At 41.0% G+C, this 18,127-nt stretch overlaps 1 protein-coding gene and 1 long non-coding RNA gene across 13 annotated transcripts in view; one reads left to right on the top strand and one right to left on the bottom strand.

Annotated features, from left to right (window-relative positions):
• Positions 1-18,127, bottom strand: part of tsnare1 (T-SNARE Domain Containing 1) — a 962,849-nt gene that overhangs the window by 170,751 nt on the left and 773,971 nt on the right. For all 12 annotated transcript variants that reach the window (XM_069922261.1, XM_069922260.1, XM_069922262.1 and 9 more), the window contains one exon: positions 11,035-11,217. In XM_069922261.1, coding sequence (XP_069778362.1) covers positions 11,035-11,217 — 183 coding nt within the window. The remainder of the gene's footprint in view (positions 1-11,034; positions 11,218-18,127) is intronic.
• Positions 973-18,127, top strand: part of LOC138755752 (uncharacterized) — a 29,145-nt gene continuing 11,990 nt past the window's right edge. The window contains exons 1-2 of the long non-coding RNA XR_011352526.1: positions 973-1,188; positions 2,170-2,303. This is a non-coding gene — a long non-coding RNA (uncharacterized lncRNA). The remainder of the gene's footprint in view (positions 1,189-2,169; positions 2,304-18,127) is intronic.

The following is an 18,127-nucleotide window of genomic DNA, read 5'->3' as shown; positions in this document are numbered from 1 at the left end:
ATTTGCACTGGGAGAGTTTGTCCCTGACGTTGTGTAGGTTGTTACGGTGGCCAGCTGCTGTAGCCATTAGCTATGACTGGCCATGGTATTTTCCCAGAAATATCCAAGGGGGTTGGCAACAGCGAGCTCCAGAACCCAGCATTAATGGTAAAAACACCAGGTGGTTGTTACGGAGTCATGCTTGTCTGGGGGAATGTGTGCCCTCGTCGCCCGTGCTCATGGAGCGTGGGCCTTTAGGTGTGACACAGCACCAATTTCTGAGGGCCTTGCGCCTTGCTGTTTCATGCGCCATGGAAGGTCTGCACAGGCGGCCGCTGTTCGAGTGTTATCACAGTCCTCGTCAGCCAACATGAAGTGGATGTCTTCTGGCATATGCTATAAAAACAACTGCTCGAAGAGCAAGCAAGGCCTATGGCCGTCAGCTAGTGCCAACATGTCATTCATTAACTCCAAAGGGGAGGGTCCCCTACGCCATCGATATGGAGGAACCATGCAGCTCGCTCACACCGAAACAGACCATAAATCTGGAGAAGGAGGGCTTCTAGGGCTTTGTACTTGCAGAGAGCTGGTGGGTCCCAAAGGAAATCCACTCCTTGACTGCCAGTGTCCTGGTCGAGGGTGCTTACCCTATGATAGAACTTAGTGGCATCCACTTCTACCTTGCAAATGTGGAACTGTGTTTCAGCCTGCCCGAACCAAACTTCAGGTTGAGTGGTCCAAAAGACATGCAGTTTGAGTGAAACTGCTGAGTTGTCCATGCTGGGTCTAAAATCTGTTTGGGCCCGTCAGGGTCACCAGAGTAGCAACTGTGTCACAGTGTGAAATGAAGAACAAGAAAATGATCAGACGTTGTCAAGTCAAAGATCAGTAGAAATCGTTTACTCAGTCACATGCAGCTTTTAAAAGTCCTGCATGTTCCAAATGATGTCATCGCTTTGTGACGTCTTGACATCACACAGAACCTCCAGAGCCCATTCGATTAATCCTCCGGTGAGCCACTACAACATCATGTTATACATGTGCACAGTGTTGGTGAGATTGCACCTGGAATATGGTGTGCAATCCTTGCCATCATACAATGTAGAGGATGTGTAAACTGGAAAGAGTGCAAAAAGTTTCACACGGATTTTTGGAGGAGCAGAGGGGTGAAGTTATGACGAGAAACTGGAGAAGAGGAGAACTGAGGTGGTGAGTTTGCCTATGAGAATGGTGGAAGGAGAGCTGGTAACAGCATTTAAAATGTGTTGATAAGCATCTGAATTGGTTCAGCATCGAAAGCTATAGGCCAAGTGCGAAAAAATGAGATTAAAACAGATGGCTCCCACTGTGGTGAGCCAAATGGCCTGCTTCCATGCTGTATGATTCCATGTCTCGAACACACAACAGCAGAGAAGTTTACCCAATAGAAAGCATACTCCCTCTACTTTAAACACACATTGACTGTAGTGTTTACCATTTTCAAACAGCATTGTTACCTATCCTCCAATCCATTGATGATGGGTATTTACTGACTACAGATTGGTTACCTTACAATATCTCTGACAGCTCTTCCCAAAGCTCTGCCATCTCTTTCTGCCGCAAGGACAGAGGCAGCAAGCAGAGACTTCCCTGCAAGATGTCCAACATTCTAGTATCGTCACAATTCCTTCTCGATCACCCAGTTTCATGTTCTTTGTTTGAATTCCTTTATTTATGGTATATGCCCTTCACTCTCAATGCCAGTATATATTATCCATCTTTATTTGTCCCACAAATCACATGTATATTAGGTAAAAACAGTACATTTCATCCCATGAAGATTAGCCATTAAGTTTTTTTAAGACTATCCAGTAGTCTAATGTTTTTAATACTGATACCAGATGCGGTTAATTAAATTTTAATCCCCAGTCCCCATCGAGAGATTCAAATTCATGTTTCTGGATCTTAACCTGTCATCATGCAAAATGCTCAACTCCCCTCCTTCCCTCCTTGCAACTCAGGAGAGGGACTCACCACCAAATTCCTGGTGGCAAAATAAGGATAAGTAATAGATGTTGACCTGCCTTTGTTAGTAAAGGGCATCACCTCTGAATGAAACGAATAAAATAAAAAGGTTCAAATAAAATAAAAAAAAAGGTTAATCTATGCTTTTGGATGAGAATGTGGATCTCATGATTGGTATGTTTGCAGATGACATTAAATTCAGTGACGCGGTGGAGAGTGAAGGAGTTTGCCTCAGTTTACAAAGGATCAAGATCAACTGGGAAACCGGGCCAAGGGATAGATGGAATATAACTCAGACAAGTTCACAGTGATGTATTTAGGTAAGTTAAACCAAGGTAGGAGATTCATTGTCAATGGTATGGGCCCAGGGAGTGTTGTTTTAATGGAGAGACCTTGGGGTACATCGTTCCCTGCAAATGGGAACAAAGGCAAGGCAGAGGGGAAGTACAGAGTAGGACCTGCTTCCTCTCCTCCCTCCCTTCCCCCTTCCCTTCACCTAGCCATCCCTCCTCCCCTGATCTCTTCTTCCCCTCCTTCCCTTCTCCACCTATCACCTCCTGCCTTGTGACCCCCCCCCACTCTTTTGTTCAGACACCTACCGACATTTTCCCATACCTTGGGATGAAGGGCTCAAGCCTGAAACATTGATTATGTATTTTTACCTTTGCTGTATAAAGGACACTGCTTGACTTGTTGAGTTTATCCAGTTTTGTGTGTTTTTTAAAGGAAGTACAGTGTGCTTGCCTTTATTAGCTGAGGTATTGAGTGTACAGTTGTTAAGTCATGTTACGGTTGTGCAAAACATTGACTCAGATACACTTAGAATATTGTGTGAAGTTCTGGTTACCACACCACAGCAAGGATGTGATTAAGCTTGAGAGGGTGAGAAAAGATTCACAAGGATGCCGTCTGGATCAGATATCTTGAATTATCAGAAGAGATTAGACTGGCTTGGCCTGTTTTCCTTGGAATGCTAAGAGGTGACTTAATGGAGATGTAAAAAATGAAGAGAGATTATGATCGCCTGTGTCTGTTTTCCATAGTCGGGGCGCCTAAAATTAAAGGACATGAGTTTAAAATGAGAGTGGAGGTATGAAGGGAATATCGGGGGTAATTGTTTTACTCAAAGAGTAATTTGTATCTGGAATGTGCTGCCAGAGGAGGTACTAGAGGCAGGAACAGTAATAACATTTAAGAGCCATCTGGAGAGATATTTTAAAAAGGAGAACATACAGGGATATGGAATTAATGCAGGCAAGTGGCAGTAGATTTCAGACATTGTCAGAGTGCATACATGACATCACATACAACCCTGAGATTCTTTTTCCTGCGGGCACAGCAAAATTACCACTAATTGGTCGTGCAAAGAAAAAATTGTACACAGCGTAAACATGTAAGCAAATAAAGAACTATAAACAGATAACGTATGTAAACAAACCTACTGTGCAATATAGAGAGAATTTTAAAAATCAATAAAGTGCACAAGTAAGGGTCCATAAATGAGTCTCTGATTAAGATTGTCATTGATGGTGGATCATTCAAGTAGTACAGACAGGCATGGCAGTCGGTATAGATCCAGTTGATGGGAGAGCCTGTCGTACTGTAGAACTCTATGATTTCTGAAGCCTAATCGCCTGAGATTTTCTGAGCTCGGAAACTAAGCAGGCTCAGGTCTGGTCAGTACTTGGAAGGAACTTATTAAGGATTTTTACTTTTGCACTGTATTCTTTTTTCCTATCTGTATTGCAGTCAGTTTGTATGACCAAAAAAAGGTAGTTCTGCCTGCCCCACAGGGAAAAAAATGTATATGATGACATGAATATATTCTGAATTTAAATATGAAATCTGAAAAAAAAATCACACAATTGTCCATGATGCTTTAACTGGGCAAACTGGATTTGGGGGGCATCATCTAAGTCCAAGTCTTGTTTGATATGTGATTTTTAACTGCTTCATAATGTGGCTTGTGATCTGCCGTGTCTGTCCTGCCAGCTCAAATAATCGGGCAGTGACAATGTTCAAAGCATGTTATCAAAAGTGATTTCAGAATAGTTAACGAACAAAACACACAGTAAGACAAACTGATGATTGATTAGTGCCTGAAGGTTACTCCCAAATTATGACATTAACTTTATTTAGATTGTGAATAAAGGGTAAAAGGCTGCAATCATTCTCATTCCACACTGCCTTCCATTTATCAGAGAACTGGCATTATTTTGCCATTCTCTGAGGAAAAACCCAACACCAACCAATTTTCCCCTGCAACCGCATTGGACTTGTCAGCCACAAACGAGCCTGCAGCTGATGTGGACATTTACCCCTCCATAAATCTTCGTCTGCGAAGCCAAGCCAAAGAAGGAAAGAAGAACCTATTATATAAGATGTGTGTGAAGATGGACAACATTTCCTTCCTTGTAATGTAATAATATTTCGGGTAGAATTATTTTTCCAAGAAGTTAAATCTTTGTCAATATTTCCGCTGCAACACCTCTTCCAAATTACTAACTACTGTATAAATGATTAAATGGTTATTATTGAACTGCTTGTAAGAATTTGCTGTGTATAATCTGGATAATCATATTTTAAATAAAAATTAAAACAGTCACTGCAGTTTTAAATGAGAAAACAATTGCAAGCTGGTATACATACAAAGATAATATCATGCAACCTAATTTCCAGGCTTGCATTTTCACTCGAGTTAAATTAAATGACTGAAGATACAATGACAATAAATGGGTTGCGCTTGGCTGATAGTCATGTGTAATCTTATTGGTGCGGAATTGGACATCAGTAATAAACAACTTTGTTTAATCTAGCAGTTTAATCAATCTATTGAGATTCCTACACCGAATAAATTTATTTCTTTAGTCAATAAAGCATAATTCTCTCCAATGAGACCAGGCATAAAAATGAGTTGCAATTTGCTTATGTTGATTAGGAGGGTAAATTAATAATCATCCATAATCTGGTTCACACAAATTAGAGATGAATTGAATTCAAGGGCCTGTGATTATTTCAGGCTTCCCACTCTGTATGTGAGGAGTATCCATGGAGCTGAGCGGTGAAAGCAAATAGAGATGCTAGGGCCTCAATTTTCCTCATATGTGTTAAGACCTTTCCACTATGAAGACCAAATCAGTAGTCCAATTCTCATTTCATTTACAGGGATCACTAAAGAGATTAATAATGACCATTCAGAGGGACTTTTTTTGGCTGTTTTGTGCTTTGCAAATTTTGTAATGCTCCCCTCATTGGCCCAGCAGTACAGCACTAATGATCACATCCTTAGTTCGTCCCATATTAAAACATAGAGTAATACAGCTGTTGTAGATCTACTCAACAAGCAATCTACACTTTCCCTACCTCACACATATAACCCTCTATTTTTCTTGCAAAGGTGTGCCTTTTAAATATCACTATTATACCTGCCTCCAGGCATTCTTGCTGTGTAAAAAAAAAGTATCGCTGGCTTCTCCTCTAATTTTGCTGAAATAGCATTGCGCCAACCGCTATGTTAACTGTGCTGCCCTAGTCCCCTTGTTGAGAGAAGGCAGTAAGGAGAATCCTGTGAATTATAGGCCAGTGAGTCTTTACGTGAGTGGTGGGCGAACTATTGGAAAAGATACTTAGGGACAAGATTTACGAGCATTTATACCTCAAGGATAGTCAGCATGGCTTTGTGAGGGGCAGGTCATGCCTCATGACCCTAATTGAGTTTTTTTGATGGATGTCTTTTGCCATTTGCTACTGTCACCCCGGAAAAAAGGCATTGAACTAATCTATGCCCACCCGATCTATGCTCCTTATAATCTTGTATTAAGTCATTAAGTCCTAGCTCTACTTACCTTGCCTCACATATATTCTCCAATCCAAGCAACATCCTGGTAAATTAACTCTGCACCCCCTCCAAAGCCTGCATCTCTTTCCTGCAATGCAACAAGCAGAACTGAACACAATATTCCAAGTGTGGTTTAACCATAGTTTTATAGCACTGGAATATTACCTCACACTCAATGCCGGCATACCATAAACCTTCTTAACCACCCCATATCAGCAACCTTGAGAGATCTATGGATTTGGACTTCAAGATCCCTCTGTTCTTCTGCACTTTTAAGAGATCTGCCATTAAACATGTACTCCACCATCAAGTTTGACCTTCCAAAATGCAACACTTCACACTTACCCAGATTGAACTCTATCTGCCACTTCCCAACCCAACTCTCCCTCCTGTCTATATCCTGTTGAGACCTATGACAACCTTCTACACTATCCACAACATCTCTAACCTTTGTGTCATCTGCAAAATTACTGATCCATCCTTCCACTTATTCATCCAGGTCATCTATTAAAATAAAAATCACAAAGAACATGGGTCCCAGATTAGATCCCCGCTGAATGCCACATCACCGATCTCCATGCAGTGAGACTGCTAAATGATTGATGAAATGCTCATGTAAATCCTCCAAGACACTACTATTTATTTTAAAATATTCACTTATTTTTATATATGCTTATACGTACGGCATATATATCGTTTGTATGTGTGTTATGTCTGTATCTGTGTTTTTATGTTTTTACACCGAAGATTGGAAAATGACATTTTGTTAGGTTGTATTTGTACAATCAGATGATAATAAACTTGAATTTGAATGTGTTCCATCTACTAATACCCTCTGCTTTGTGCAGGTAAGCTCATTTTAAATTCTAAATTCTAAGTGCCAAGTTCCATAGATTCCACGACTTTCTGAATGAGTCTACCATGTCAAATGCCTTACTAAAATCCATACAGACCACATCTACCCCCTTCATCAGTTTCTTTTGTCACTCTATCAAAAAAACTCAGTTAGAGTCATGAGGCATGACCTGCCCCTCACAAAGCCATGCTGATTGTCCCTGAGGTATAAACGCTCGTAAATCCTGTCCCTAAGAATCTTTTCCAATAGTTTGCCCACCACTGATGTAAAGATTCACTGGCCTATAATTCGCAGGATTCTCCCTACTGCCTTCTCTAAATAAAGGGACTAGAGTAGCACTGCTAGCATAGTGATTGGCGCAATGCTTTTACAGCGCCAGCGACCTGGGTTCGGAGCTATCTGTAATGAGTTTGTACGTTCTCCTTGTGCCTGCATGTGCTCTGGCTTCCTCCTACCTTTCAAAAATACATAGAGGTTGTAGGTTAATCAGTGTATTTGGGTGGGATGAGATTGTTGGCCGGAACGGCCTATGAATGAGCTGACTAAATTTAATTTAAAAAAAAATGCCATTCTACCTAGCCTGTAACCATGGAAGACATAAAGATCTTTGCCAACACACCAGCAATCTTTTCCCACAGTCCTTGTAGTAACGTGAGTATATCTCAGTCGATCCTGGGGACTCATCAATCCAAATGTTTTTAAGATCCAGCACTTATCCTTTCTTAACCTGTTCTATACAGACCTCACATTGACCAAGGTCTCTCTTTCCCTGGAGAACACTGAAGCAAAGTATTCATTAAAATATGGCTTCAATGTCCATTTTTAATTGGAGGTGATAGAGAAATTTCTGTTCTTTCTCACGTTTCCCCCCACCGATCTTCATTTGCTATCTTTTTATTATTTGTTTTTGACACGTTATGGAAGCGGGGTGCAGTTTTCAGTTTCCTTTCTGTTTGCTTTCATCTAAATATCACTTTGCTTCTCTCAAATCAAATTCTGTCTATTTTGGAGGTCATCCTTCAACATTTCAGTTGGAAAAAAACATAAATTGAAGAGAATTGATTTGTGAAAGTGGCAATGCCAACAAACAATTTAACACTTACATAGAAAATTCTGAGCTATTAAACTTTGCAGATTTGCTGAGAAAAATTCAGACTGCTATTATAAAAACATGTCATTTCAAGCCCCCCCCCTTTCATTTTAGTCTCATAAAAGGCCCTGACCCAAAACATTTCTCCTCAGCTGTCTGACCTGCTGAGTTCTCTCAGCAATTCTGTTTGTTTACAGCATCTAATCTATTGCGTACTATATATTTCTGTATTTGTCAAAAAAGAGAACCATGGAAGGTTTGAGTCATCCAAAAGAACTTTTCAGCCAATAGACTGCTTTTTTTTTGAACTGAAATTCCAAATGTTATGCCGGAAACATGGCAGTTAATTTGCACATAGCAAGCTTCCAAAGTGACTTAATAGTCCAGTTCATTTCAGTCTATTGGCCCGGACCCTGAGAAAATTTAGTAGAAAAGTAAATCTGTCAAAACAAGCTTCACATATTCATCAAATCACCTAAATTCCACAACAGCCGCAAAAATTAAACGTTTGAGTTAATAAGTTAATTAATCATAATTAAAAGTCAGTCATTTGATTTGAACCAGAATTCATCCCTTTGTTATTGAAGGATTGAAGTAAAGATTAAGAATGCAGGGCACTGTCCAGATTGAAAAGAATAGGCAAAGTTAGCACTCAACAGCTGAAATCAAGGTTCGAATCTGGATGCAAAGAATAGACAATTTCCCATGATTTTTGACAAGAACTTGAAGAACTTGCGAGTTTCAGTATTAGACCATGGAGTACATTTTTTTGTTTTCAATTCCAAGAGCGTATAGAGTGTTAGAAGTTTACTGAAAGAGGTTGAAGAGGATTAACAAAGAAAAGATCACAGGAGCATTTAATATAGTGTATAAAGATCTTGATTTTTGTAACATGTTTTGTAACATCAGGAAGACAGAACCTCTTGCAACCAGCAAAATACTTTGACAAGCAGTATTCAAATTGATATTGTAAAAGGCAACAACCAAGGGTTTACAACCTGCAATGTGAAAATGACTGGTAAACCTGATTATGATGCTAGTGTTTTGATTAACTATTGATTTTCTTTTTTTTTTCTTCTTTTGATTTTTTTGTCTTTGTATATTATATTTACTTTAGTTACTGTGGAGGTGATCTGTGTAATTTCTTACATTTTGCATTCCATATGAACTATGTACTGGGTTGGGTTTTTTTATGTATAAAATCAATAAAAATATTTTAAAAAGATAAAGAAAGGAATAAAAAACTTGAATGAATACTTTGATCTAAGTGATCTAAGTGTGTAGGCTTTGTCTTAACTTAATAATTGCTTTTGCAGTGTACAGAATTGAGAAAGAGAGAGAGAGACAAGAGGAGGGGGTAGAGAAGGGGAGAGGGGAGGGGAAGAGAGGGGTTAGAGAGAGGAGGAGAGGACAAAGAAAGAGAGGGAGAGAGAGGGGGAGAGAGGGAATAGAGAGAGGGGAGAGAGAGGAGAGGGGAAGAGAGGAGGTAGAGAGGTAGAAAGTGGGGAGAGAAAGAGGGGGAGTGACAAAGACTGAGACAGAGCATATATAGAAAAGTTAGCAATAAAAAAGAATGAGGTGTTACAAAAAAACCCTCTACATTTCTTGGATTGAAAATGAATGATACAATGATGTCCTGCGTATTCAGACCACTGTGAAGGGTATAGAGGGGAGAATTGTGTTTGGTCTCTGCAGTGACATGACCATGCTTGGACCGTGCATTACTCATTGAAGGAACTCAGTATGTCTCCTCTGATCTTTGTCAGAGTTTTGCAGCCAAGCCAGAGATGATGAATGTTTAAATGGCTGATGTCAAGAGCTCAACATGAACCTCGATGCTTTCTCTTAATTTCGGCCTGACTCGTGTATTCCATTCAGTGGTCCTGACATTGAATGTTGAAATCTTGAATAAAACATGACTAGATCTATGTGCCTTCAAAGTTTTTCTGAGCCTTGAAAGATGTATATAAAACTGGTACTTGGCATTGCATTGTGTAAGGTGACTAGAAGAAAAATTTTACAATTCACAAAGTCCATAGTGTCACGTTCAATAAAAAGGCTTGCGCAATACTTCAATCAATGGATGAACATAGGTCAGCTGCAGAACATGTCACGGGACAAGGGTGGTAGATTGAGTCTGGGGTTAAGGGCATTGGAGAATGGAGGAGTATCAGGGCAAGGGAAAATAGACTGATGGTTCAGGAATGTGCTAAAATCAGAACCATCAATTGTGTCTGAATGACGTCAGCAGTAAGTGGAATAGGTGCCCTGGAAAGAACGCGAAGTAAATTATTTAAAGCCAAATGTTTGTGTAAGAAGATAACATGTTCTCCATGCAGTGGGATGTGCAACACTGGATGCTTCCAGCTCACGGTGAAGCCCATTTCAGCTTGTCAGTTCAGACATGCTCCATTGCAAACAATCAGTGGCTTTCAGGACAGAATATATATGGGGAAATGAGCATGGGCCTTATACATGCACTTGGTCACATAATGTTCTAAATTGCAGATTACACCTCAGGCAATCCGACATGCCAAAAAACAAACTGAAGGGGGAATTTAAACTGGGAGCGGAATTCAGGTGGACAGGGAGTGGAGTGAGGGTCCAGCATTCCTGAAATCGACAGCATAAAATTCGGATGCTTGTTAGAGTCAGACATCACCAGCCAAAATGCTGGGGAACCTGAAATGGCAGTGAAACCGGATGGGATTCAGGAGGGAATTGATTGGATGATGAGAATGGAGTAATAAAGGAACATTTTCAATGGGAGGTAAATTTTGAAAAGGGGCTTTTGGATGGACGCTGATGTTGGGAAGGGAAGGAGAGGCACAGTAGGCTGCTTTTTCATTTAACTTTCTTGGTGAAATCTCACCTGAGGGAAAGGCACAATAACATTCCAGCTAAAGCCAAACTTAAGATTGCAATAGAACCCCTTCAGAAGTCTTTGCTAACTACTCCAACGAGCTGGTTAAAATTAGAATTGGAGGTCACACTGGCAGAAATTTGATGAGGCGCTTACCCAAGGCAATGTTATCAATCATCCGAGCAGGAAAGATTCAAATAACTCACAAGAGATTGAAGTTTGAAATGGAGGTTTGTGTCTTCCTTTGGACCTATAACCCTTAACTGAATTCAGTAGCAGTGGAGCACTCCATGACCTCTTCCCACTTCCTCTAACTTCTGAGACTGGACACAGGGGGGTCAATCATTGAATGCAAACCTTGCAATCGCCATCGGTGGCCAATGGCCCCGGTTGCGATATCTCACCTCAATCTGTAATAATGCCTCCTCTCTTTGTCTTATCGATTCCATTTCATCCTCTGTAACCTCTGAAAGGAAAGCCTGCCTCTGGGCCTTTGTAGGATCAGAAGCTTCAACTGCAGCCTGCCATTCACCTCTGCCAAGGAACTCATCTTCATCACTGATCTCCGTAAAGGGATTCTTGGCAATCTGCAATGAGGAGAATTCCATTGAATATCTTAGTTCCAACAAAAAATACAGACAGAATCATGCAAAAATGTCAAGTTGAGAAGCCAAAACTTCCACATTAGCATATGCTGTATTAATGAATTCAGATTTCTTATCAGACTACATCACATACAGTTTCTTTTTTCCTGCGGATGAGACAGAATTACCACTTACTAGTCATGCAAAAAACACTGTACACAACATACACTTGTAAACAAATAAAAAATGTAAACAGATATTGAAATGTAAACAAAATGATTGTGCCATTCAGAAAGAATTAAAAAAATCAATGAAATGCCAAAGTAAGAATCCTTAAATATGCTCTGAATAGGTTTGTTGTTGAGGGGTCCGATGGTGAAGGGCTAGCAGCCGTTCCTGAACCTGGGGGTACGAGTCTTGTGGCACCTAGACCTCTTTTCTGATGGCAGCAGTGAGAACAGAGCATTTGCAGGATAGCGTCGATCCTTGATAATTGCTGCTGTTCTTTGACGGCAGCGTTCTCTGTAGATGTTTTGATAGTGGGGAGGGTTTTGCCTATGATGTACTGGGCTGGAGGGCTTTACGCTGAGGCGTATTGGTGACCCCATACCAGAGTATAATGCAGCTGGTCAGCACACTTTCAACAATATATCTGTATAAATTTGCCAGGGGTTTCTGGTGAAATACCAAACCACTGCAAACTCCAGAGCAATTAAAGGCGCACTGATGTGCTTTCTTCACGATGCCATTAATGTGTTGGCTCCAGTAAAGATCCTCCGAGATAGTGACTCCCAGGAACTTAATTTTGATCACCCTCCCCACCTCTGATCCCCAAATGATCACGTCAACAATCAGCTCCTTGATTTTGGTGTCATTGAGTGCGGGGTTGTTGTTGGTGCACCATTCAGCCACGTTTTCAATCTCCCTCCTGTATGCTAACTCATTGCCGTTTTTACACAATGTTATTTATTAACAAAGCAAGCCTGTTGACAGTTCTCTTTGCAGATTTTATTTTGACCATGACTGATTTCTAGAGAACAGTAGTGTTGAATACTTCCATAAGTATTCCAAATATCTTCTAATCAATAAGGCACCCTTATCAAGGAGATCTAATTGGTATCATGGCATAAATTGTAAATGGAGAAATTAGACCTAAAATGCAGACTTGTGACCTGAACTGAATACTGGATTTCTCACATTCAACCTCCCATTTGCTTCTACAATCTGCTTGAAGGTGGATAGCAAAACCAGAGACTAAGTATTTTACAGTCAATAAAGGAAAAATAAAAAAAAATGCACAAACACACACATACAATGCAGGGAGCAAACTGTTTCCATCCAACAAATGCTGGTCAGTTAATTAGCAATTGTAAGTCACACCCAGGTAAGGATTAATGGTTAAAAATAACTACAGAATCTCTGTAGTTACATTTTGAATCATACGTTGAGACTCCAAGCCAATCCCCTTGCAATCTCTGCACTTATAAAATCTGCTCTTTTACTTAATCTGTTAAATTAGCCTGAAGACATTCTCGTGAGCCTGTCAATGTCATAGCACACGTTGGAGTGTCAAAAGTGCCTTTCTTACTTGAGTCAGAATCAAGGGGACTCTACTGGCTAAGGCACCTGATATGAACTCATTGATATTCAATGGATAAATCTGATAGAAAGGTTTGTGACTTTCGACAAACTGACCTGATTCTCTTCAGACATCGGCACTGAAGCCATGCATAACTTGATGACTATCTGCCCTTTCCAAGAAGCAGAAGGCAGCAGACCTCTATGGATGGTAAATGGAAATCATTTTTGCTCCACAAAGACTTCAGTGATCCCCAAGAATGATACATAATCATGCACAGATTTCACAATGAGCAGATAGTGGAGGGTCTTGGGATCACTTAAATGGGCATGGTGGAACTTGGGGATCTAAAGGACAATGGTATGAGAGATTGGAGTATTTGGGTCAAAGAGCCACCAACGAATTATTGGGCACAATTGCAATTTCTCGAGTTGGGTCATCGATCATAATAAGATTGATGAGGGAGAATGGATCTCAGTAAGGGTGGAGGGGATTAGGAAGAAAATACAGTGGGAGGAGGGATGAGTGCCCGAAGGATGTCAAAGCAATTCCCGATGATAGATGGCTCCAAGTTCAGTCTGCACTTCAAATTTTAATTGTCACAGGAGTAACCAACGAAAGGTTGATCGGAACGAAACTTAAACATTGTTTAAGAGCAAGGATGTCATTTTGTACATGTGATACTGAAATTGCATCAAAAGTACAAGTGTGACCCATGCCGGGAAGTGCTAAATAGGTAAGAAAAGGACTGGAAGTGGCTTGTGTTGCATTCAGCGAGTGAACCATTAGGCTGAAGCCTAGGGGCCCAGAGGGTAAAGGGACCCGAACTGTCCGAGATATTTCAGTACATTTGTATATATTATTTTCATTACAAATACTATTTTGTTATCTAAATTAGGGTCAAACATATAAACATTTAGAAGTAAGCAAGTCTTGTAGATCATATAGGATCTACACCGCCCAAGACATACTCTGTTCTCGCTGCTGCTATCAGGATAGATATCACATGACTCACACCACCAGGTTCAGTAATAGTTGCTACACCTCCATCATCTTATTTCTAAATACAAACTTAATCAGAGACTCATTTAAAGGATTCTTACTTTGTACATAATTTATTACTGAATATTTTTTTTTCGGGTATTGCAGTCAGTATGTTTACATTTCTCTCTTTTGTATGTGTATCTTTTCTTGAATAGTTTTTTTTTGCACTAGCGTTACGTAGGAATTCCTGCCTGGCAGGCAGGAAAAATAATCTAGGGTTGCACATGATGTCATGTATGTGTTCTGACAATAAATCCAAACTTTGAACTTTGTTTGGCTCCAGCTCGATGAATTTTGCTGCGTATATGTGCATGGCAAAAAAAAAAAATTCGTTATCAGTATATTTAATTGAAAGTGCTACTTTTTCAGTACTTGGCTTTATAAGTTCCTATTGGGAAGTTCCCACTTTTGCTGCTAATTTGGTCATCAGTGGTTTCATTTGCATTTGGCTGGTGATCTGTTAGGATTTCAGAGATTCATCCATTCCAATCCAATACAGTGCAAGTGTGGCAAATAAATCTGCATGTAATAGAATAAACCATATGCTTGTGTAGCATCTGAGAGGTGATGCTATGCACCTGAAATAATAAAAATGAGTGAATATAGAAAGATATGGAAGTAAGTTACTAAAATGGAATTTGTTTGGGAGCAAACCAAAAAATTGGGTCCATATATTGTTGGGATCAAATTCAAAACAGGCAGGAAGGGTTCAATTGTTTTCTTTTCCATCAAAATATCTGTGTGAGGAATTGAGGGGGATAACACAACAATTTACATAAACACAAAGTGCATCTGCTCGGATTGATTGGACAAATGTAGCACTTGATTTATAAATGCGAAAAATCACTTCCATGGAGTCCTCTAACTTTCCTTCTGACCAGCAATTATTCTTCCAAGGCCGCTGGCAGTGTCAGCACTGATAACTCAGAGGTGATTTCCCATTCAATCGGCGAGTTGGGTCTCATACAGCAGAAAACACGAAGAATTGCCCGCTTCAGGCTTCTCAGGAAGTGTAGTCACTGTTGCGCCTTCCTGACATGTGAGATGTTGTGAACTCCAAGGAATGGTGCTGTCCACTCCAAAGTTGTTGATGTGTGGTGGAGTGTGGTGATTCCTGGTCCTCCTGAAGTCCACGATCACCTCCTTCGTCTTGACCACAATGAGACTCAGGTTGCTCCTCTCACATCATGTCAATAGGTTTCCCACTTCCTCTCTGTCGTGTGACTTATCTTTGTTGGTGATGAGGCCAACCTGATGACACTGTTGGAGCTGGAAATGGCGATGCAGTCGTGGATCAGAAGTGTGAACAGGAGCAGGCTGAGCCACAGCCCTGAGATAACCATATAACCATGTAACAGTTTATGCCATGGAAACAGGCCATTTCGGCCCTACAAGTCCATGCCGGTTCACTCAAACAAGTCCGCTAGATCCCCCCTCCCCCATCCTATTCTCCGCCCATAACCCTCCAATCCCCTCCTATCCAGCCTCCTCTTAAATGAAATAATTGACTCTGCCTCAACTATTTCCTCTGGAAGATTATTCCATTCAGCCACCACTCTCTGAGTAAAGAAACATATAACCATATAATATAACCATATAACCACTTACAGCACAGAACAGGCCAGTTCGGCCCTACTAGTCCATGCCGTAGCAAATCCTCAGCCTCCTAGTCCCACTGACCAGCACCCAGTCCATATCCCTCTAGTCCCCTCCTATCCATGTAATGATCCAGTCTTTCCTTAAATGTAACCAATGTTCCCGCCTCGACCACGTCTGCCGGAAGCTCATTCCACATCCCAACCACCCTCTGCGTAAAGAAATTTCCCCTCATGTTCCCCTTATAATTTTCCCCCTTCAATCTTAAACCATGTCCTCTAGTTTGAATTTCCCCCTTTCTTAATTGAAAAAGCCTATCCACATTTACTCTGTCTGTCCCTTTTAAAATCTTAAACACCTCTATCAAGTCCCCTCTCAATCTTCTACGCTCCAGAGAAAAAAGCCCCAGTCTGCACAACCTTTCCCTGTAACTCAGACCCTGAAATCCTGTCAACATTCTCATGAACCTTCTCTGCACTCTCTCTAATGTTTCTCCTAAAATCTTATCCCCTTACCCTCAACTTGTTTCAACCTCCCCTGCTCTCAGGGGGAAGAATCTACTTGCATCCAGTCGATCTATTCCCTTCATAATTTTAAACACCTCTATCAAATCCCCTCTCAACCTTCTATGTTCCAATGAATAAAGTCCTAACCTCCTCAATCTTTTTCTGTACTCTAGGTATTGTAAGCCAATACCTGGTAAATCTTCTGTGCACCCTCTCCACATTATCTATATCCTTCCTATAATTTGGAGACCAGAACTGAAGACAATACTCCAAACCTGGCCTCACCAATAAACAGTTGCAGCGTCACTTCCCAGCTCCTTATACTCTATGCTATGATTTATGAAGGCTAACATACCAAATGCCTTCTTAACCACCCTGTCAACATGGGAATCCACCTTCAAGGAACGCTGCACCAAGATCTCTTTGTTCTTGTGCATTCCCCAATGTCCTCCCCTTCACTACATATATCCTATTTTGATTATTTTTTCCGAAATGAAGCACCTCACACTTCTCTACATAAAATTCCATCTGCCATCTTTCATGTGTTCATGAATAAAGAAACAGAAAAATTGCAATGCTAGTATCGTGAGCAAAGAGAAGTTTGAGGGACTCAGCGAGTCGGGCAGTATCCATGGGCACAAATGGTTTGGATCTGCCTCGATAAATGGGCCTGACCTGAAACATTGACTGAAGTGAATGATGAATGTGCATCGACAATATTGAAGGTCGGCAGGGAGGAAATGAAGGACTAGTGACTTCCTCACATTCAGTAGCAAGGTTAATGGGCGTGGGCTGGGTTTATTTTTACAGACACTTTAATATCTTTCAGAGGGAATGGGATAAATAAACGGCTCTGAGGAAAAAGCAGACTGCTTGACATTACCCTACATACTCACTCATTTCAACATTTACTGCCCCATGCCTGCCCTGCATACCACCCACAATAACTGAAATGACTCACCAGCACCCTCCACTTTTCCACTTCAACCATCTAGGTCAAGGGGAACAGGTGCATCATCTGTGACATCTTCTCCAAGCCACACACTCCCTTGCTGTATTATGCATGGGTTAACCAGCTAGATTGCATGCAATTGTATGTCGGTGCATGTGACAATAAACTTGATGGAAATGAATCCCTGTTGCTTTATTCCCCCTCCATGGCAGGCAAATCAAAAAACATGAGAGCATTAGTTTCAGGTGAGAGGCTGGAGTTTTAAATGGGATCTGAGGGATTGCTATGGCACAGGGACGGGCTGATGTGCAGAACACCACCAGAAGAGGTGGTAGAAGCGCACACTTTGTCACTGGCATGCGTAAAAGGCATTGAGACAGATATTTAAAGGGATAATGCACAGAGAATCTGATCCTAATGCAGGCAAATGCATTCGTTTCGATGGGCACCAAGATCCACATGGAGGTGGAAGGGCAGGTAGTGAGGAGGAAATAGAGAGCTCGCAGGAAGACATGGATAGACTTGGTGAATGGTCAAAGAAGGGGAAAATAAATGTTGGAAAGTGTACGGCCAAGCATTTTAGCAGAAGGATAAAAGGGCAGACTATTATCACATGTGCTCAAAGTCACACAGGGGACTGCAGATGCTTGAATGTGGAGCAACGCACCACATGCTGGAGAAAGTTAGTGGATCGAGCACCATCAGCGCGAGAGAAAGAATTGCCAACTTTTAAGCAGGAATCCTTCACTGAATCTCAATGCGGGGCTGAAAGGATGGCAATTCTTTACCTCCCACTGATGCTGCTTAATCGGCTGACCTCCTCCAGCAGGTTATCTTCTGGGCTCAAAGGTTTCTGGCGCACAGGTGACAGAAGCAGTTACTCAGTTTGAATTGGACTCAGTTATTCTACCTCATTTTCATCTGCCTGCCCGAGAAACGTTGTGATAAACAAGTCAATAACGGGCCTAATTTCATGAGCTTCGAGTTTAGTTAATGGTTCCCATGTGGAATCATATCAAATGTCGTCTGTGTGCTCATATAAAATGCACCCAGAGACATTCCACCCGTCTATATCTTCAGTTACTTCCTCCCCATTTGAATTAAATATATGAGGCATTACGTATCCCTTTAAAAACCCATGTCGACTTCCTTTAATAATTCTTACAATGTGTGTAATTATATATTCCAATGTTTCCCACAGCAGATGTTAGAGTAATAGAGGCCTATAATTTCTCA

The sequence above is a fragment of the Narcine bancroftii genome, chromosome 2 (genome assembly GCF_036971445.1).
Source record: "Narcine bancroftii isolate sNarBan1 chromosome 2, sNarBan1.hap1, whole genome shotgun sequence".
NCBI lineage: Eukaryota > Metazoa > Chordata > Chondrichthyes > Torpediniformes > Narcinidae > Narcine > Narcine bancroftii.
Note: the sequence above shows the minus strand (reverse complement) of the source record. Positions and strands in the feature narration are given on the sequence as shown.